At 51.2% G+C, this 20759-nt stretch overlaps 8 protein-coding genes across 8 annotated transcripts; 3 read left to right on the top strand and 5 right to left on the bottom strand.

Annotated features, from left to right (window-relative positions):
- Positions 1 to 611: 611 nt before the first annotated feature.
- B0T23DRAFT_406344 (uncharacterized protein) lies at positions 612 to 1901 on the bottom strand (the record flags this gene model as incomplete). Its single annotated transcript, XM_062839101.1, has 3 exons — positions 612 to 1165; positions 1247 to 1675; positions 1736 to 1901. 3 exons carry the CDS (start codon positions 1899 to 1901, stop codon positions 612 to 614), a joined length of 1149 nt encoding a protein of 382 aa, XP_062690789.1.
- Positions 1902 to 4191: 2290 nt separating this feature from the next.
- B0T23DRAFT_192504 (uncharacterized protein) lies at positions 4192 to 7311 on the bottom strand. The gene is made up of 7 exons (XM_062833237.1): positions 6930 to 7311; positions 6627 to 6863; positions 6379 to 6574; positions 6247 to 6322; positions 6082 to 6105; positions 5624 to 6013; positions 4192 to 5568 (listed from the first exon to the last, which is right to left on the bottom strand). Exons 2-7 carry the CDS (start codon positions 6843 to 6845, stop codon positions 4521 to 4523), a joined length of 1953 nt encoding a protein of 650 aa, XP_062690790.1. The 5' UTR covers positions 6846 to 6863; positions 6930 to 7311; the 3' UTR covers positions 4192 to 4520.
- Positions 7312 to 7921: 610 nt separating this feature from the next.
- On the bottom strand, positions 7922 to 9466 carry B0T23DRAFT_384633 (xylosidase/arabinosidase). Its single transcript, XM_062837486.1, has one exon. It carries the CDS (start codon positions 9164 to 9166, stop codon positions 8159 to 8161), a length of 1008 nt encoding a protein of 335 aa, XP_062690791.1. The 5' UTR covers positions 9167 to 9466; the 3' UTR covers positions 7922 to 8158.
- A 444-nt stretch (positions 9467 to 9910) lies between these two features.
- On the bottom strand, positions 9911 to 13708 carry B0T23DRAFT_321092 (uncharacterized protein; the record flags this gene model as incomplete). Its single annotated transcript, XM_062835210.1, has 2 exons — positions 9911 to 9940; positions 10154 to 13708. The coding sequence occupies 2 exons, from the start codon at positions 13706 to 13708 to the stop codon at positions 9911 to 9913; spliced, it is 3585 nt and encodes a 1194-aa protein (XP_062690792.1).
- A 1821-nt stretch (positions 13709 to 15529) lies between these two features.
- Positions 15530 to 16707, top strand: B0T23DRAFT_192593 (glucosamine 6-phosphate N-acetyltransferase). The gene is made up of 3 exons (XM_062833239.1): positions 15530 to 15586; positions 15664 to 16150; positions 16267 to 16707. The coding sequence occupies exons 2-3, from the start codon at positions 15858 to 15860 to the stop codon at positions 16505 to 16507; spliced, it is 534 nt and encodes a 177-aa protein (XP_062690793.1). The 5' UTR covers positions 15530 to 15586; positions 15664 to 15857; the 3' UTR covers positions 16508 to 16707.
- A 425-nt stretch (positions 16708 to 17132) lies between these two features.
- B0T23DRAFT_397651 (uncharacterized protein) lies at positions 17133 to 17936 on the bottom strand (the record flags this gene model as incomplete). Its single annotated transcript, XM_062838305.1, has 2 exons — positions 17133 to 17441; positions 17823 to 17936. The coding sequence occupies 2 exons, from the start codon at positions 17934 to 17936 to the stop codon at positions 17133 to 17135; spliced, it is 423 nt and encodes a 140-aa protein (XP_062690794.1).
- A 387-nt stretch (positions 17937 to 18323) lies between these two features.
- B0T23DRAFT_430589 (uncharacterized protein) lies at positions 18324 to 18587 on the top strand (the record flags this gene model as incomplete). Its single annotated transcript, XM_062840260.1, has 2 exons — positions 18324 to 18382; positions 18455 to 18587. 2 exons carry the CDS (start codon positions 18324 to 18326, stop codon positions 18585 to 18587), a joined length of 192 nt encoding a protein of 63 aa, XP_062690795.1.
- B0T23DRAFT_192667 (alpha/beta-hydrolase) lies at positions 18348 to 20734 on the top strand. Its single transcript, XM_062833241.1, has 5 exons — positions 18348 to 18382; positions 18455 to 18931; positions 19268 to 20199; positions 20277 to 20409; positions 20481 to 20734. The coding sequence occupies exons 2-5, from the start codon at positions 18710 to 18712 to the stop codon at positions 20646 to 20648; spliced, it is 1455 nt and encodes a 484-aa protein (XP_062690796.1). The 5' UTR covers positions 18348 to 18382; positions 18455 to 18709; the 3' UTR covers positions 20649 to 20734.
- The last annotated feature ends 25 nt before the right edge of the window (positions 20735 to 20759 follow it).

Raw genomic sequence — 20759 nt, forward strand, 5'->3', positions numbered from 1 at the left:
TCCCACGCCATCGCCACATATGAATGGCACACTTTCGGGAGCTACGTTTCTCCAAGCATACATATGGTGTGATAGTGGACCGAAAAATGTTGCCCTTTGGGATGGGAAGCCTCGTCATCCTCCGCGAAAGTTCAGACATCGCGTTGAGTAATTGTTGAGAAGAAGAATGGAAAAGAATGTAATCACTGGGCGATGAGAAGTCAAAGGGGGGAAGATATCTATCTGCAAACGAAAAATGACAACCTTAGAATTGGACATGTCAAGGTAGTGATAAACAGACATGTGACATATCAAAGAGGAAATGGGATACACGACGAGATGTGTGAAGAAAGCAGCAAAACGCATGGTTAAGAAAAGACAACCAAAACAAGGACACGGAAAACAGAAAGAGGAGAACTGCCGTGCTAGCTGTCTGCCACCCTCTCAAGTTGTGAACACATGTCCGAAGTAATCCAACTAAAAATCCATGTCGTGGTGAAGGAGAAACCCAACCGTAAGTTGCAAAGACAAAGTGATGAGTGGGAGTTGTGATAGAAACAGCGACCATAAAGTCTTGTAGAAAGTAAATCAACCAAGGACCCCAAAAATTCATTAACGAATCAAATTCGACATCAAGTCCCATTAGCCTGCACTTGCTTCACCGGTTCCTTGAAGCATGCTTCATAGTAGTACTCATCCAGTTTCCCGTGAAAATCCGGATGCACCCTCCCAATCTTCATGACCTTCAAATCATCCTCCACCGTAAACACCCTACTACAATCCAGCCTCGCCAATGGGCTGATATTCTGTTTCCCTTCCTCCAAAATAACCGCGAGTGGCCCAAACATGATGCCCTCCTCCTTGTCCGGCTCCGCTGGCGGCACACTAGTCGAGTACAGCACGGCCAGGTGCTCGCCTCTGGCTCGGTTCTTGGCCATGGATTTTGCCCCTCCGTTAACGATGGCAAAGCACAGCGAGTGGTGCAGCTGCTTGCGAATTACCACGAACCACCGGAAATGCTCGTAGGGCTTTTCCTTGTTATAGTTGGGGCAACTCTCGGGGCAGGCAAGCTCGGCGGGTCGGGCGCGAAGGGAGGCGGAGTAATCGCCGAAGGGCTCGAACCAGACAGTCTTGAAGATACGGCCCTTTGTAAAGAATCTTCGGGGTTTGTCGATTTTGAGGTACTCTGGTGATGGAGATGCGTCAGCTTACTGGAATGATGTATGTGGTGGGGTTAGAAGATAAAGAAGGGGGTAAGATGATTTACGTGGTATCGGGATAGTAAGCGCTGCTGCCTGGTCGTTTGTGGTGTCGCCTGTTAAGGACATAGGGGGATCGATCTGGGTGTCTTTCTTTTGATACTGTGAGTATCGAAGCACTATCCCGTCAATAGGGACTTTCTCGCCGTGTATGCCCAATCCGCATTGTTCACAATTCATCGGGTCTTTTCGATGAACATAGTCCCTGATGTTAGAGTCTCTCTCCCACTTTAGGCGGACATAGTCCGTGGTGGGCTTCTTGTGTTTGACTGCCTTGGGCTGAACAGTTGATTGTGTTACACAACATGATGATGGCTCCTTAGGAACATTGTTATCACCAGGCGCAGTCGTGCTTGTGGTTGTCGACACCGCTGATAGTAATGTCTTTTCAGACGAAGTTCTGTCCGTGACATCTGCTACTTCTCTCGTTGTTTCTTCTATATGCTCGTTAGCTGCAAACCCTCATATGCGGAAAACAAATTCATGGGAATGAGGACCTTTGGGCAACGTAGGTTCTGACATCGGCATGGGGATGTTTGTTGCAGTCCTTGAAACAGACATCTCGGAACCTTTGAAACTTGATGATGTACGGGTCCTGGCTGTGATTTCTAGCTCTGACCGGTCGAAACTTGATGGTAAGCTGGTCCTAGCTGGCATATCCATCTCTTCTAAGCCTTCGAGACTTGGTTGATCTGGAGGTCTTTTAGTTTCCATATAAATATCTGCATGAGGTGACCTGTCAGAGTCCATCTAGATAAAGTGTTCAAACAGAAGCATAGGCGTAAATAGAGAATGATAACAAGGATGGTTTCTAGACCGTGCAGTAATAGTTGTTTCTAGACATTCCAAAATCTGGGAACGAGATGATTTTCGGCATTCAGGCGATATGTGCCAAAGATCGACCTCATCCTCGCGCTTGAAATATAAGCGATGGAAGGAACGAACCATGTACAATCTGTCCCGAAGGCAACTATCTTAGTTGATGTGTCCTGTTTAGGAACTTAAGAAACTCCCATGATGGGGTAGCTTGGCGCCCGAATATGATATGGATGAAGATAGATATCTTCCGTTCTTCAATGTTTCAGGAAATTTGGGAGCTAAGACGACTTAAAAACAATTAGAGAAAAGAGGGATGACTTGCAAGGTGTTCTTTGTTTTTATTGATTTTTTTTTTTTTTTTTTTTTTTTTGTGAGGGAGGCGCAGGTTCTGTACGAGGCACAGTACCTCGTAGGTATTATCGTATGTATTTACGAGGTGCCTGCAGAGAACGGGCTGATAATGTGGCTTGGCATACGCGATGATTGTGTAGACTTGACGGACATCTAGCTGAAATTTTCATCGAAACTGTTCACAGCTTGCATCATTGAACACTCAGCTTCCAGTACCTACGCTATGGATGTCGCAAACGCTGAGATTGAATCTGTTGATCAGTACTGACTTCCTCGTAACTGCCAACAGCTCGTGTGGGTTGCAGAGCGAATCAAGCTGCGGGGGAATTATCCTGTCTTCAGTTCTTCTAGAAATTGGCCATCGACCCCTCCTCCGAGAACAACGAAGGTACTTTTAGTCGTCAACTCGTGTAACGGTACTTCTTGAAACTCTCAATATCATCCTCATCCTCCAACACAAATCATCCGCTTACCTAACGTTCAAACCATCACCCGGCCCTAGTGGTGGCAAAATTACCTAGTACAGCTCAAGAATGCAGCCAGGCTAGTGGTTAGTCGTTTTGCAAGTTGACCAGCAAACGCGTGTGCAAACAGTATATTCAAACTCGTCCAAACGAATATGATTCCGTTGCGTATGATACATACTCTTCACATGTCAATTCTCTGAGCCTAACAACAAAACAGTTCTCGAGAGGAATTTGATCAGTCAGGGCTGAGTTCACTGTTGGCAGTTATTACAATCCATCGCTTCCGAATTATGGCGAGCGGTCGTCTCATAACTGAGTTGCTAGAGAACCTTTGAAGGAAGCCTCCCCGGTTATCACATCTACACGATTTGAGGCGAAAAAACCAAAAAAAAAAAAAAACCAAAAAAAAAAAAAAAAAAGAAAAAAAAAAAAAAAACCCCAACAACTCGTGTGAAACGCAGCCACGCTATTTCATCACTCGAGCCCTCGGATACTTTGTACCCAAAGCTCACTGTACTCAGAACCCGGCCTCCCCGGCGTGCGGCGATGCATGCGGGTTCCCAGTAACCCGGTTAGCGGGCTGTGCCGGTCACGACCCTCCAGCCAGCCAGCCAAATGATACATGTGGCTCAGCCTCAACACATAACTTTAAAGTAGTCTTTCAAGTCTGAAGCCCTCGCTTGGTAGTTGGTGAGAGACATCCACTATCACGTCTTGTTCAGTCACCGCCAAATCTCCTCCTTCGGTCATAACAAGTGAACAGCCAGGAAATAACCTACTGAAAACGTCTGTACACTGATACAGATTGTCTGAAGTCCTAGCCATGAGCATTTGCCCAACGCTAATGTGTAAGCCTTGAATAGCGGCACTAGGTAAGAACCTGAGATCGTTGGCCGCCTCGGCCAGTGATATCTTCCCTTTCTCCTTAAAAAAAAGCCTTACACCATGATCCAGCCATGGCACACAATCCCGCGCTGCAGCATCCATGGGCCGTATCCGCCACCGCTAAACAATTGGAACTTGAAGAGATAATATGCATCCGTCCAGTCTTATACGCAGAAGAAAATGTTTTTCACAGGGTAAGATGCCCTGGTTTGAGATAGTGATACCTATGTTTGGCGAACAGAACTACTACGTTCAAACTGTTGGTGGTGCGACGAAGGGGGGCCATTGTGCGCCTTACTCCGGTAAAAAGAAATTGCAGCTTTTTCTCACCGAATGAAGCCTGCTTCTTGATGTAACATACAGTTTTGGGGTCAAGGCTGGGTTACTTTTTCATCCAGTCGTACAGGTATGAATGGGGCTCCGGTGTTAAGACGTCTCATGGGGGTTTCTTAAACTCCGTCAACCAACCGTAAAGACTCACAAACTTGGTGTTATACATCGCATTGACCGTACATAGGTTATGTTTCGTAGCGTCCAACTTGAAAACGTGAAAGTTTAAGATGAGGCTATCTATAAATACCAGCCATCCTGATGGACGTTGGTACCTCATATTCTCTACCGTGGAAGAAACAACGAAACCAAATGTGGTAAATATGTGGTTGACTTCTCAAGGAGAATATCTCAAAACAACAACTTGGTGAAAAGCGACGTCAACCTACGTCTCCCCTGACGCTCCCTCACCCCAAACCCGGCACTCCACTTAGAACTCCCTATACTCAGGAGGCGGCTCATGATCTCCCTCCACCTCAAGCCCATACCCGCTCCCACTTCCACCAGGCACAGCAACCGAGTTTCCTTCAAGTTCAGTCGGGTGGGATCGCCGTTGCCGCTGGTCTCCATGGAGAAAAGAAGAACTCCCTGCTGCACCCGACCCACCACCGGCATATTGCAAAGCCCCTTCTTTTGTCTCACCTTCAGGTTTTCCACCTTTAGAGTCAATATCTCCACTTTCAACTGCATGCGCACCACAAGGACTTCCGTCGTTATTGATGGGAGGAAGTTTCGACCTAGTGGATGAAATGGGCGGCAGGGTCGATAATCCAGCGGCTGCGGCGGCCGAGCTTACACGAGGTGGAATATGGACTGAGAGGGGCAAACCGGGTGTGAAGTCTGAATTTATACCGTTGCTGTGCGCATGCGTGCCAACATTGTGGAAGCCGAATGACTGCTGGAGCTGTCGAAGATACTGAGCTTGTTGAGCGGCATCTCCGCCATTTTTGGTACCAGCGGCGGCCACGCGATCCAATGCTGTCGGTTTTCCGTTTTGTCCGAACGTGTCGAGTTCTTGTGGAGGGAATTGGAATAACTGTTCATCTGAGCCGTGGTGGCCGTCCCATATGCCAGGGTAATTGTCGTTGTCAGCTTGTTGCGCGGCTCTTCTTAATCTCGCTGTCTTCCGCTTTCTCCGCCGTAGCCAGAACCAGATGATGGCTGCGAGAGCCGTGCTAATTGTGATGCTAATACCAAGGGCAATACCAATGTAACCACCGACGGAAAGGGCTGTGGGATTGTCGACGGGGTAGTGGCGGGAGAAAATTACGTTGTTGACGGCGGACGTAGGTAGTGAATCGATATCATTAGGGTCATCATTACCACCATCACCATCGCTACCAGTAACGCTGGTGTTCGTGGCAATCGAATTATATGCAGCCGCGACATGGGTTATGGGTGGAATGCTGGCTGTGCTACCGAGAGGGCTCCAGCAAGGTGTTTGGCCACCGATGGCGGACGTGAAGAAAAAGTATCCGCTGTTCATCTTGTTAGAAATTGGAAGAAGAATGCAGGTAGACAAGGGATACCTACGCAGGGCAGCAACCACCCGAAACAGAATAGTAGTCATCCGGGCACTGTTTCAGTTTCGCCGAATAACCACGAGCAGGTTGGGGATAGTTGTCGCCACGCTTGTGTTCGATCTCAATTTCGGGCTCTACCTCGACGTTGACAGTGGCAGAAAATGAGTTCGTTGCAGAATTTGCAGCGACTGGCCATGGGCAACACTGAGGCCGGTCGTCGTTACAGCCTTGGAGGCCGACATAGTACATGGTGTAACCCTCGTTCGCGCCCACAAGAGTGAAATCCGTCGATGTACACTCGCCGGAAAGAAGAGAACCCGATCCTGTATAAATCGGGTCATTGACTCGAGTAAGAGGGGCGTGATCCTCATCACTGACTGCATATACAACATCAGGCTTGCTATTTCCACACGATATCAGTAACTTCTATGTTCTAGTTGATTAGTTCAGGGGGACACTTGAACTTACGTCAAGCTTACGTCAACGGTCCGTCTAATAATCTGGTTAGCACAAAAGAAAAAGCCCACGGCATAAGAAAAAGTACATGAAGAAAAAGAGAGAAAGGTGTAACAAACAGGTGAATAGGGAAAGAAGACACATAAGAGAAACAGGAATATTGGAAGGATAGCTTACGGCTGTGACATCTCGGCCATCACGGACGGAGGAGGAGTATCTCCACACCAGTTTTGATACCAATTCAGTTGCCAATCTGGACGAGTGATATCAGCTCACATTTCGCGGCCAAAGTGATGTAAAACTACTCACTGTCGCCATCATATCCATCATTCCAACAATTTGGGTCGTCATTCTCAGCTTGGGACATGCACTTGAAAAACTTCTTTGCATGTTCGCAGAAGCAACCCCAACCCGCCGTCATTCCCCAGGTGTTGACGCCGTTGTTGTTTTGACAAGTTTGATCCCCGCGCATGTAGGGACCGGCGCAAGAATAGAATTGATTAGCCTAGAGGGGGTTAGAAGGCTGTCCCGCGGCATAGAAGAAGACATTCACATACATGACACGGCCTAGATGTCGCGCCCCAGCCTCGTCCTGGCCAACGATCAGGGGGGAATTTTTCTGGCCAAAAGTCTGCTGGCCAGAAATCTGTTTGGCGAGGCTTCAAAGCGGCTTCATAGTGGTTGCCCGGCAAGGCTGACGTTGCCGTTGCCGTTAAGGATGCTGGCGGTATAGGTGAAGCTGCGGGCAGCAACGTGATGGCAGACGTAGCTAACATGGCATTGAGCGTTAAGACCTAGATGGAAAGAAAGGACATATCAGAATGGAGATGTCTGGCGTCGTCAAGCTTTTGTAGCATTACCGGCTTGCAAGTTTCTCAACCTCGTGAAGAAAGCACATTGTTCAGTTTCGGTTTGGGAGCATCCAAACTACACGAAACTCAAGTGGTGTGGCTGAGGCAATTTGGACATCGAATGTCAAGCACATCAAACCTGGCACTCCAAAGACAATGCATTGCTGTCGCGGAGTTGGCACGTCGCAGTAGACGCGAGGTTGCTGCAGAGGTAAACATCTTGCACCCTTTACTTTGTCGTGATAAAAGGAGGCCTCGGTATCGATTTCAAGCATGGGATAGAAGCTGAGTTGTTCAAAGGCATGGTTGGTGTAGAGTGGAGGCGCACTGAAGACACAGGCATCTGTTAGCCATACTTTGAGCCTTTGTATCTGTGAAGAGAACGAGTGGCTCGTTATCGGAGCTCTGGCCTGGACAGATCTTGGCTTAATGTGACCGACAGAAGAGGTCAAATTCACAAGTTGAACTTGAGAGTCGACGTCTGACATTCGATGGGCTGTGTTAACTGGAGAGTTTTGATTGCATGGTGCGTGGACTTGCTGTCCAGGTGACGTTGAGCACCGCAGTGCTTCTGCAAACCAATCTTCCGGTCGTCATAGCCCTATCGCAAAGTATCGCGAAACGGCTAGATATGTGCAGTCTCTTGCAGAAATAGCCTGCTCCAGATGAGAAACCGAGGGATTCAAGATGTCATCATGAGGCCATGATCCCAGGTGAGGTGCCTTGGGGTTCGGGTTCGGGTCCGGGTTCGAGAAGATACTCGTTACGCACACCAGGAACGTGTTTCGCCAGATGGTGTTTGTAAACGTGAAGTCGTGTAGAGAGAGACGAAAGAGTTCAGCAGCGGGCGGGAGACCTTGTGGTCTCCTGATAAGATACCTAGAGGTACCTAGGTATGCACTCAATATGCAGTTGCGGGGCCGTACCTACATGTAAACTTGACGCCGAGCGGGGACTGAATCGTTCACCTCCATGTCAGTTGCTCATTCTTCACAAACAGCCAGGAGAAGAAAAGGGTAGGTAGTCTTCAGGAACCTTCACCGGCAAGCAATCAATTGCACCCTCTTATAACCAGGACATCAGCCTCCAATGGCCGAAATCGTCATGTCAGCCCGAAACCCTTCGAGCATGCGCTCATGAATCGACAAGCCTGGGTATGTCCAGAGAGAAACCATGATTCAGAAGGATAGTCTGACTACTAATAATTCGCCCATACCCATACCCATTCCCATTATACTTTACTTCCCAGCCGGCTGCTTTTCCCCACAAATCTTCCCTTCCTCATCAAAGAAGATCTCCTTAACCTTCACGCTTCTCAAATGATCCACTCCTTTGCTCAGTTCACAGTCATGATGGAACAACCACCACCTATCACTCTTCTCCGGGAACTCGACAATCGAGTGATGCGTCGTCCACCCCAGCACCGGCTCCAGAATCCTTCCACCATAGGTAAACGGTCCATAAGGCGAGTCGCCCACGGCGTAGCACAGGAAATGCGTGTCGCCCGTCGAGTAAGAAAAGTAGTACTTGCCGTTCCTCTTATGCATCCACGCGGCCTCAAAGAAGCGACGCTCATGATCGTCCGCGTCCAGCGGCTCGCCCGTTTCGGGAGCCAGGATGGTCACCTCGCGCACACCCCCCTCGTCCGCAAACTCTAGCATGTCCTGCGTCAACCTACCTACACGAGCTCCCAAGGACTTGACGCCCTTGCCCGTGGGTTCCTTGGGCCCTTGCCACTCGGCGTCAAACACGTTGTTTCCCTTTTGGTAGCACTGCAGCTGTCCACCCCACAGTCCACCGAAATACAGGTAAGCCTCGCCATCATTGTCAACAAACGTGGCGGGATCGATCGAGTAAGATCCCTTGATCGGCTCCGGCTGGGGAGTGAATGGGCCCTCGGGCTTGTCACCAACGGCGACGCCGATGCGGAAGATGCCCTGCTTGTCACGAGCAGGGAAGTAGAGGTAGTATTTGCCGTTCTTGCAGGCGGCGTCGGGAGCCCAGAGCTGCTTGGACACCCAGGGAACGTCTTCGGTCTTGAGGACGACGCCGTGGTCGGTCACGGGACCCTGAGGGTCCAGGGAGGGGGTGGAGAAGACGTGGTAGTCAGCCATGTCGTATTGGTCGCCATTGTCGTTGAACTGGATGTCGGTCTCGCGGTCGTGCGAGGGGTAGATGTACACGCGCCCGTTAAAGACGTGGGCGGAGGGGTCCGCGGTGTACATGTGTGTAATTAGGGGCGCCATGTTTTCTTTTGTTGGTTTGTTTTGGTTGTGATCTTCGCCCGTGTAAGAGGGTGGAGTAAACAAACGGTTTTTGGCGGGGGAGGGTACGGGGGAAAAGTTGGGGTAACTTCCACTTCTGTGTGGGGTAAGGAAATGCGGGGGAGAACCGCTGGGGTAGAAGTTTGGATGAGATGAATGATGCAAAGGCTGGCTGGAGGAGAGACAAAGAACCACAGGATCAATCTGCAGGAACAAGAACCGTTAAATATTATGACTTGACCCAGGGATTCGGGTAGTCTTCTCCATCACCACCACCACCACCACCACCAGGTTAAATCGAACGGAACATGAAGCCGAATGATATGACATGTGGGGATGCAGGTTCCATGTGGTGGGTTACTTTTTCGCTATTTATCCCCATTTAACCGTGACGCCAGCAACCCGGACAAGAGCCGGTTCGCCGTGCTAGGCGCGCCTAGGAAGCCCCCTCATTCGCGAATTGGCCGCTCCAAGGCGAAAGCCCACATGGTCCATCCTCAACCCTCCCATCGTGGTCTGAGTGGTCTGTTCAGTTAGGCAAAGCTGAAAGAAGCTAGAATTTTCTGGATGAGTTGTGGGCGATCTTGAGGGGAAAAGTAGCCGAGATTGATTCGAGAGCTGGAGCTCAGCTGGGATGGAGAAAACTCCATCTCTGGATTTTTTTGGTATGTCTGGAATTAACAAAACCCTGTTGAAGCAGCAAAACCCATGTTCCGTCCAACGCCCTCAAGCACATTGCAATATTAGATTCATCCTCTGTTTTGTCCCGTTTATTTAGGTTATACTAGACAAGGTGAGTAATCGATGTGTTTCGTCTGATTTAACAGTCGCTATATACGCAAACAAACATGTCTCCCAAAAATCATCGTCATATGTATCCCTCCCTCTCATCCCACCCATCTCATCTCCCTCAAACCCCCTCCTTTCCAGAAAAAAAAAACCACAAAAAAATTATGCAGCATCCATAACCCCTGCCCTCAGTTTATTCAACGCATCCTCATACTTCCCGGGGCTATGATCCGTCAACATGCTCGTCCCAAACCTGACCTCCCTAAACCTGTGCTCCACGTCCCTTATATACTTGAGTACAATTCTCTGTGCTGGCCTCCCCAAATGCCCTTCCTGTCCATCCAACAAGAACGCATCCCTTCTTAGGACTCTAGTACTCTCCACCACAAACACCTCCCCTGGGGGAAGAAGCTTATGGCTCATCATACTTGCCCTCAACACTTTCAGAGCGGCGTAAGCCCATTGGTCGTCGTCCGAGAACTCGGGTCCTCTATCGCCACCGCTCCCTGAAAGAGGAGAAGAAGATGGAGATGATGGATCACCTGCGCCACCATGACCTGCGGTCCCAGGATCATACTGCGACGACTGATTCCCTCCATACCACTTGTCCGCAATCCCCGTCTGAAAAGCCTCCCAAATCCGCTGACGCACCTCTACCTTGGCCTCGTTGTTATCCGTCTTAAACGCCAGCGCAACCGCCTGGAAATCATGCAGCACTCCTAACGACAGATACGGAACCATGTCGTTTCCATTGACGATGCTTGTGATCAGTCCTCTTGTGGCCTTGCACAGCGACGCAGACATGGTACTAGGCGGTCCGTACGCGTACACGTGGACCGGTCTACCGGAGGGTAAGCAGACGTGTCGAGGCGGCTGGGCAGTTGCAAACCCGTTGTGCAAAAAGTCGCCCAAGGCGTGCGTGTGCGGATCAGCTGACGTGACGAAAGATGTGGAATTGCAACCCGGGGCGGGTTCGGAAAGCATGACGCCCAATAGGGCCGTGACGCCGCCGCCGAGGGAGTGGCCGGTGAGCACGAGGCCATAGTCAGGGAATTCTTCCAAGGCTTGTTTCAGGGTGTACAGGACGCGGCCGTCGCCGCCATACAGCAAGCGCTTAGCGCTCGCGTGAATGCCCTTGTGTACTTTGTAAGCCTTGCCACGCCAGACGAGGTCGTCGTAGTCACATGTCATGTCGGCCAGGACGTCTTCGAAGCCGAGCGTGCCGCGACAGGCGAGCACTACCGCTTTGGAGTCGTGGTCGAGCGAGATGTAGTGTACCAGGGGCACGCCAGTGTTGGTTGAGCCCGTGCCGTCCGACCCGCCTTGCGGGTCGACGAAGGAGGAGAGAAGGATGCTGCCGGCGTCGGATTCGGTATGGTGTGCAAAGGAGCGTAATTCGTGGTGGGTCTCGGTATCTAAGGCGCGCAGGATCGGCATTTCTTTGGCGATGCCGAGCATTTTGAGGAAGTTGGAGCCGTAGGAGGCGGAGGCAAAACGCATGAAGCGCGTAATGTTTCGCAGAAGATGGTATTTGGGGAACATGCCGTCTACCATGCCAGCTTGGCGCAGTCCTCGCAGCGCTTCCGTGTTGCTAAATGCGCTTTTCTGAGGATCTCTGTAGGGAATGAGAGATGATGTCGATTCGTGTGGCAGGGTATAGATGCTTGGTGTGTACCTTGACTTTACCCGTCTCAAGTTTTGGTATGATGGGAGACCGTACGAGTGGGAGAGGGCAGGGTCGGATGATCGAGGGTTAGCCACAGAGCCGGCGTCTTCGTTATCAGTCTCGATTGCACATGGCGAAGGAGGCCTGGAGTGTCGAAAATCGTCGGCGGCAGAAATAGAATATGATTCGGTCTGTGAGTAAACTGAGTCGCGGCGCCTCTCGTGAACAGAGATATAACTCGCACGCGATGGAGGCCGCATGTATTGAGACCTCTCTACGTTCTTCCTCCCGAGGCTACTTGAGCTGCTCTTCGGAGAGACACCAGGTTCCTCTATCCTAGGAATCGAAGCGGAAGACTGGCGGGTAGCTGGGCGTGAAGAAGAAGGACGATGAGGAGCCAAAACCCGGACAGGGCTAGGTAAAGCAGACTTGTACTTTGGTGAAGTCTCAGGCTTGGTTAACCTTGTACTTCCCGAGCTTTGACTTTCCTTCTTCTTACGCGATGGGGTGTCCGACACAAAAACATCTCTACTAAAGAACTTTCGAAACCCGCTCTTTTTATCGATTGGTTTCCTCTTTGACTCGGCATCCTCTCTGCTTCTGGACGAGAGGGAACGATTGCCAGATGCCCGCGATATGGTCGTTTCCTGACGCTTGGTTGACGAGGAGGCTGTGGGTGGTATTCGAGGTCGCTTCTGGTTTGCTGCGTTCTCACTCCGCTTTTTTGGCATTTGAAGTGACGGGATGCGACTCTTGGAAGAGCTGGAGGCAGCTGACGCAGAAGAGCCAGGACGAGGAGTGGCAGAATCTGGTAGGTGCTCTAGCGACCTGGTCGGTACTGGAAGGAGGGCATCGACTGTCGGCAATGAGCGTTCCGACATAGTCACGGTATCGTCGTCCAACTGCTCGACGTATCCGGTTACTTGGCTGATATCCCCATCCTCCTTGGTGATGGAATACCTTCTCTCCTGGTTGCGATTCAGCCGGTACACAACACGGCAGGCATGGGGGGTGTGGTCCGCCGCAGCCTGTGTCTGTGAGGAGCCTTGACGAGTGTTCCTACTCTCCTCAACGAGTTCCACTCCAGGTGGCGGGGAGACCGGTATGTCGTGTATCGGTCCTTGAATATCGACGGTGATTGTTTTTGTGGTGTTTATCTTGGTGGTGATGGAAACCTTGGCATTGTCGCCGAGAGACCGTATTATTTGGTTCCTGATCCTTTCTTCTGCGTCTTCCTCGCTGTCGTGTGCATCGCTGCCGCTGGTGGGAGTCAGATCCTCTGTGAATTCACCGTCGTGCACACCATAAATGCTTTCCTCGTGGACGTCGACCCGCATACCGTCACTGAGAACTATGACATCCCAGATGACCTCTTCGATCTGATGCGCCCGTGTCTCCTCCTCAAGCGATCGCCGACACCATCTCTGCAAATAGGCCATACCGCAAAGTCCAAGCATCAAATCCATAACTCCCACTTGTTCGCCTTGTGCGCCAGTAGCTGGGTTCTGGAACTCCCTTCGTATAAGCGTGATGATGCTGGCCATGGCACGAGAAGAGTCAGTCGAGCCGAAGAACTGGTCCAAGGTGGAAAGAAGAAGCTGTGAGGTCTCGGACAACATGGCGATTGTTGTTCCGGTCACATGGAAGCCTGTTGTTGTCCAAAAGAGAATCTGACTCATGGTCCGATGTAGGTTTTCCAAACTTTTCTCCAACATATTCTCAGCCTCCTTTCTCCCATGTTCCGAAGAAGAACGAGCGATTGCGTCTCTGCCAGCCCTGCCGAGGATTCCTTCGAGGACAAAGCGACCCATTTCCAAGCTGGACAAGGTTGTCATCTTGGCAGCGTCGAAGCCATAGCCGGTCAAGAGGGTGCCCACCCGGAGGGCAAGACCAGTTGATCTGGTTGCGAAGCTGACGGCTCGGGCCACGGGAGAAGGCAGAAGAGTCCTTCCGGGATTCGAAGGGGCAAGTTCCTGGAGCTGGGACGTGATGGAGTCGTCCGGGACGACAGCCAACCGCGCCCCCTCATAATCTTCGATATCTTCAACATCAAGCGCCGAGAATTCCATCGTACGCCGAGAGTGTTGAGGAGAGACTTGTTGGCGGGGTGTTATGGTGTGTGTGTAGAAATCGTGTCCGAGTTCTGTTACCGAGGTATATCGGACTCCCAACAATCTTGGCCGTCATCCGCCCAAAGGAGTTAACAAACAGATAAAATGATAGTCAAACAGAAGCAACAGACGAAGGGTGTCAAAACTTTGCAAGAACAAGAGGGAAACGTGCGGCTAAAAACAATAAATGACAAAACTCGAGGTATATGTGAGCAAGATGGGCTGAATCAAACAGATGTTCGGGCACAAGGAGAGATGACATGTCAACTCCAAACCTAGGAAACATGCCGTCGAAGGTGGGCAACGGCAAGTACCTAGACATCGCCAGAAAAGCTACGAGTCGAAGACACCTGCCATCCACATCGCACCCCGGTGGCCCCAGGGCCCCATTGTACGAGATGGTGGCGGCATGGACGAAGAGTTTGATAGGTGGTGAAGCTTGGGCCTGGACTTAATACTAACAATTATTAAGTCATGAATCAGTCCAATGGATGACGGTGATGAAGATGAAGATGCGGGTACAGGGGAGACTAACAGACGGGAGTGCAGGTTCTAGCATCGACGTGATGCACAGATGGCGGTCATCTGCCCGTGGATAGCATCAGAGGGCAAGCGCTTTTTCGACCTTGATCCCTCCCCCCAACCCGTTCCCCTAACCAGTAGTAAGGCAGCTGCAACTGTCCAGGGAGGCCTAACCCCGCGCTGCACGACATCAGAGTAACCTGTTCCTGGTAAGTTGGCTCGGTTGGGCAGCCCTCGATATTGGATCATGTTAGTCATTGTTACAGTAGGGTTGTCGTGTCTCGGGCGAGCATGCGACTGAGGACCCCTGGCAGGTCGATTATGGATGTTTTGTTACATATTTAAATTCCCAACCCGACTTGTCGAAGAGCGAGCAAGTCTGCGGACAGACCAGCAGGATGGAAGCAGCTAGAGAGTGGGAGAAAAAACAATCGATCGATGAAAGCTAGGGCCTTTTGTTTTGTTTTGGCGCCCCTTTTGCCCCTCAATCCTTTCCCAACAGTTTAGCTGTCAGCCCACTTTGCAACGCTCCAAGTTGTGACGTTGATGTTCAGCGTTCAAGAGGGAGAATGACGGGAGTTCGAGATAAGAGACACCGCTCATCTGCACTCTGCAACCGACTGGTATGGGACGAAAGTATGCATGCAGTCCCGCGCTGATCCAGTCACAAGTCTTGACATTTCGTCCGCATGGCCGATCCGTAGAGGTGCCGGGGCCCCTCCAGGCCCTCGTCGATTCTTTCGGACGCATCAAAGTGTCCAGTGCCTCAGTGACAATTCTAACCAAGGGTTGAGAAAGTGGTTATATAGAGCGTCAATAGGCCGCAATTGGGGAATTTCGCTCAGTCCAGGTCCAATGCGCAAAGGTGGCGGCGGCAATGTCTCGTATCCTTTATCGTATTCCTTCTCCAGACGCCGTAGCCTCGATAGATGAGCCGACTGCGCCTTCCGGAAGAAGCATAATGATATGTATGGCTTATGTTCCTTTTTGATCATTCCCCTCCACTGTTGATGATGATGGTGGTGTTGACTGCAATAAAGTATTGCCCTTGCTGCTACGTTTGGCCATTGATGCGAAAACTATGGGTAGCATGATCCAGGGCTGAAGTATGCCCCCTCAATACTAATGGAGATGGCGGGGCAGCTCAGCTCCTGTACAGCTGCTGGGCTGCATTGGCATGCGGTGAGAAAAGGAAACTTCAAGATCCCGCCCGTTGCGCCGCCGGCTCAATTCTTTTGTCGGCGCTTGCAAAATACTTGGTTAGACTGTAGTTACCTTTCAGTCATCCACACGACAACTCCAAAGATTAGTAGTGTCCGAATTGTAACAATTGCAGGTGACAATCCTTTGGCTCGTGCTGGCCGTTCCTTACCTATTGTTGAGTCCCCTAGGTACCGCCGCTGCCTGCTTCGGCTATTCCCGCTCGCTGAACATCATCGGAATAAGCGAATAGCGAGAGGACAAGTCAACAATCCGCCGCCCGGTCTCCCTCTCAACGAGCTCCCAATCGTTTCGCCAACCCAACAACACAGCGAAGCGACGACATCCAAACGAAACGTTTCCCATATACCATCATACCTCCGCAATGGCCGCCCCGAAAGAACTGTTCTCCGCCGATCTCCTCTCCCCCGAGGTACAATCAGCCCTCCCCGAGGGCTACAAGTTGCGCGCGCTTCGCCCAACTGACTATGACACTGGCTTCCTCGACTGCCTCCGTGTCCTGACCACGGTAGGCGACATTACCAAGGAGCAGTTCCAGGACCGTTACGACTGGGTCTCGCGACAGGACAGTGGCTACTTTATTCTCGTCATTGAGGACACCAACAGCAGCCCACCCAGAGTGGTCGGCACCGGCGCTGTGTTGGTTGAGCGCAAGTTGTAAGTTAGCCTTGTCTTTGGACTTTTCGCCTGCCAGAACAATGGGCGGCGCATCATCCATCCCATCGCCCTTGGACTGACATGTCTTGACCTTTTCCCTCTTCCAAAAAAAACAGCATCCACAATCTCGGGTCAGTCGGACACATCGAGGACATCGCAATCGCCAAGGACCAGCAGGGCAAGAAGCTGGGTCTCCGTATGATCCAGGCGCTGGACTTTATCGCCGAGAGGACGGGCTGCTACAAGACCATTCTCGACTGCAGCGAAGCCAACGAGGGCTTCTACGTCAAGTGCGGCTTCAAGAGGGCGGGTCTGGAAATGGCACATTACTATCAGAACACAAAGAGCAAAGCTTAGAATGCTGCCAAAATCTAGAATAATCATGTTCTTTGCTTTCTCGACTCGGTATGGAATGGAAATGCTGACTGACCTCTTTGGCTGCATCGGATGCGGCTTGGAGGGTGATTCGTTCGTGGCCGCCGTCTGTGTCGGAGCTTCTTCAGCTGTACTCGGATCCGGCACAAACGATGCTCAATGATGACGCTACCCGAGACATGATTGAATCATGGCCATCGTGATCTTGATGATGACATACAAGTAGGTAGTAGCTCTGGGGATCGCGAAGGGAACCGCATCACGTCTAGGTAACATCCAGTGGCCCTCCGTTACGTAGGTGGTACCTTTGGTATACGGCGTACAGCGATGGATGAAGTTGGGGCATTCCGTCCGTTGGCCATGGTGGCAGCAATTGAACAGTTAATCGAGGATCCGTCGATCGGACATATCAGCGGCAGTTAACAGTTTCCAGATATCGCGACTTGCAAACAACAGTAATAAGCCCCTCTGCATTCCCTCTTGGGATTGGACATTAAATCCCCCTTTTATTGTCCCTTCATTTCGCATGTGACCCCGGTTTGCAGGCGGTGTTCCTGGATTCCCGGTCCCAAAAGACGGCTTCATCCAGGGAATGTGATCCGGCTGGTCAGTGCACCAACCAAGCTTGCATGGACTGGGTCAGCAGACCAGGATCGGGTGGAGGCACTGCTTCCAGTGGACCATCGAGGGACTTTTCGCCCTTCCACTGGATGTTCTGTGTTCCAAGCATGTCTTGGCAAATACCCCTTGATTCGGCATCTGACATGTGATTCTCGGAACCGACCACGTCAGGACCGGACACACGCCAATCACCGGTGATGTAGTGGCTGCTAAGAGACTCGAGACCGATATTGGATCTTGAATGTCTCTTCTCCATCATTGCCCCCAAAACAGGCTTGTCAAAATCCACTCCGCGCTAGAAGCCTCGATTTAGGAGGGCCATCAGACAAGACATGAATCACTGCCATCTGGCTGCTCTGCAAGTCGGCTGCTGTGCGATGCTCGCTCAGATTTCCATCATCTTACATTTTTCTGAACCCGTGAAACGACAACAGCAAAAACAACAGCAACATGTCGGCTTTGTCAGCTGCTGTGTCTCAACTGAGGCATTACAAGGCTTACCACATAGCGAGATGGTGTGTGCATTGTTTCGGCGTCCGGGAGACGCCTGGTTTGGTTTGCTGATGGATCTATCCGGGCCCTGTACCAGGAAGGGGAAAACGGGATCTCCCCGATGGACCATCTCATTAGACTAGGGATGTCCCATTCAGCATTGTAGGGTATGTAGTGTACATACACCAATGTACCCCACGAGGGAGGGAGACACACGTCCACCACGGGACCACCTCCCTGCTTTGGCTGTCATGGGTGAGCCGATCCCGTCACCGTCTTTGGTAATATGTCGAGCCATTCTAGTGTCTCGTTTCTTTTTCCCCACACCGAACTTCCAGAATCCGGTATAATAACTCTGGTCCCCTCGAGTGTCTGGTCGGCTGACTAGACCTTCTTTTTTTCTGAATCTTTCTTCCATCTCATAATAATTCGTATAAACTCGAAAAGCATCGCTCAAGTAACGGTCATATATTATTCACCAATCCTCGTTCCATCCGAACTCATACATACCCGGCCGGCATTTGACACCTGCCAGCACATTTGGCACGTCTGTATAAAGCACATCGGATATCCCCAACTGTCCGTCCACACGCCCACACGCAGCAACTGCAAGCGGGTGTCTCAATCTTGGTCGAAGCGACAGCATCATCCATACTTATAAAAGAAGCACATCCCGTCAGTCAAAATGGGCGAAGATCTTCACGCCTCCATCACTCGTGTGCGCCTTGCTCTTCTTCAATCTCAGTTAGTTTAACTCATCTACCATCTAACGACCCTCTCTCTTGTGTTCCTCTCATCTTACACCAAATCACTTAGGGTCCGCGAGCACCCTGGCACTTCGCCCGTTCGCCGCCGCAGAAGAAGCATCTCGACGGCTGTGGCATACGCCGGATCCAAGGACGGAGTTCCTCTTTTCGCCAAGCAGAGGGTCGTTCGCGTTGCTCTCTGAGGAAGGCTTCATTTCTTTGATCACCTCATCTCTCGGCACTACTTTCTCTTTTCTTACAGCCTCTGTGGCCTTGGATTACTACTTTTTTTTGGTCTGGCTCATATCATTGGTCCTCATCCACCATGTCTCCTCATCAGGTCAACAATGATCAGCAGCAGGAGCAGAAGCAGGGTTCTTCGGCGGGAGGCGGCGGGATTTCATTCAAGGCTCCGCCTGGTTATGGTGGGTTGGGCGGATTAGGCAAAAGTCCCAAACACTGGCTCATGGGCGACGAGGCGTTTGAGGCGAGAATGCCTCATCATGATGGAGTACAGGCACTGTGGGAGACCAAGTGGAAATTCCCAGTAAGTTTCCTTTGTGCCATCGGTTTTTGGCTTTCGTCATTTTGTTTTCTCCCTGTTTTACTACTCAAGTTTTTTTCTGGCTTCATGGGAGCAAAAAGGGATCATCATAGCAAGGGAGAAGGGTTTGGGGGAAACAAAACAGTACCATCATCACCTCGAGTCAATTCAATTTGGGTTTCACTCATCACCTTAACTGCTTGTTTTGTCCACATTGCACCGCACCACAATGATTTGCCCTTTTCCATCTCTTTGTCATTTCCAAAGCGAGCGACGCAGCCAAGCAATCTTTCCAACCCAGGCAAATACAATGTTAAAACTCACTCACCTTCCAACTAGTGCTCCAAATCTCTCTACCCCTTTCACGACGGTCTCTATGCCGACTTCGCTCCCTCCTTCGACGCCCTCATCAAGGCTAACCACAACGACATGACCTCCCCCGCCTGGACCACTACCTTTCTCTCCACGGGCGTAGCCGAACAGCTGGTCGATCAGGGTGACAAACTCGTGGCTGAGCTCAATAACGTTGAACCCCCGGGACGTCTCCAGCCAGAGCAGCAGCAGCAGCAGCAGAGACGCAGACAACTCCGCGAGCAAGCCTCGTCGCTCTACCTCCGGGCCTGCTGCCTTTACCGCATCGCCCGCTTCCCCTACATCACTTCCTTCCCCAAGGTGAACGACCAGACCAAGTGGGATGCCTGGGAGAAGCAGAAGGAGATTTATCTAAAGGCGGGCCAACTGTGGGAGGAAAGCCCCGTGGAGGAAGTCAAAGTGGCCTATCTCGACAGACGGATGCAACAAGGCGAAGGGCAGTGGATCCCCGTTTACGTTAGGGTCCCTCCTGCTGGTACTTCCTCCCCCTCTACCGGTAGTGGCTACCCAACCGTCATCCTCATGACCGGCTTGGACGGGTACCGTCCGGACAACACCGTCCGCTGCAACGAGTTTCTCGCCCGCGGATGGGCGGTGGTGGTGGTGGAGATCCCAGGGACGGCGGATTGTCCTGCTGACCCGGCGGACCCGGAGAGCCCTGACAGGCTGTGGGAGAGCTTGCTGCAGTGGATGGGCACCCACCAGTATCGCGGAGAGAGGGCGTTTGATATGAAGAGGGTCATGGTCTGGGGGTTGAGCGCTGGTGGGTATTATGCGGTGAGGATTGCGCACACGCATAGTCATAGACTGGCGGGTGTGGTGGCGCAGGGGGCGGGGGTTCATTACTTTTACGACAAAAAGTGGATGGAGAAGGTGGACGGGCATGAGTATCCTGCTCAGTGAGTTTCTTTTTTTTTCCCCTTTCCCAGAATGGCATTTAATTGGCAATGGCTAATAAAGCGTGTGCGTGTAACAGACTGACGCCCGCTTTCGCTATGAAGCATGGGTACAGCTCCGTTGAGGAGTTCAAGGCTGGAGTGCAGAAGAAGTTCTCCTTGTTGGAGAATGGGATTCTGGCTAAGCCTTCGACAAGGCTTTTGTTGGTCAATGTGGGTTTTCCATTCTTCCACGGTTTACTCTGAAAATGTTCTGGATCAGCATATTGACGGTTACAATGCAGGGTACCCAAGACGGGTTGATGCCCATCGAAGATTCCATGATGTTGCTTGAATACGGCTCGCCCAAAGAGGCTCGCTTTTTCACTGGTGCTTTGCACATGGGATATCCCCTGGCAAACTCGGCTGTCTACCCTTGGATGGAAAGTGTCATGGCTTTCGTCAGAGAGTAGTCTCTGCTGCAAGAACGACAGTTTAGCTGTGACGGTATGCACTCCCTCGGAACATGTCAGAAAGAAACCGAACAGCGCAACACTTTAGTTAGTCGCTTTTGAGAAGGCAAC

Source organism: Neurospora hispaniola, assembly GCF_033458365.1.
Source record: "Neurospora hispaniola strain FGSC 10403 chromosome Unknown B0T23scaffold_6, whole genome shotgun sequence".
NCBI classification, from domain to species: domain Eukaryota; kingdom Fungi; phylum Ascomycota; class Sordariomycetes; order Sordariales; family Sordariaceae; genus Neurospora; species Neurospora hispaniola.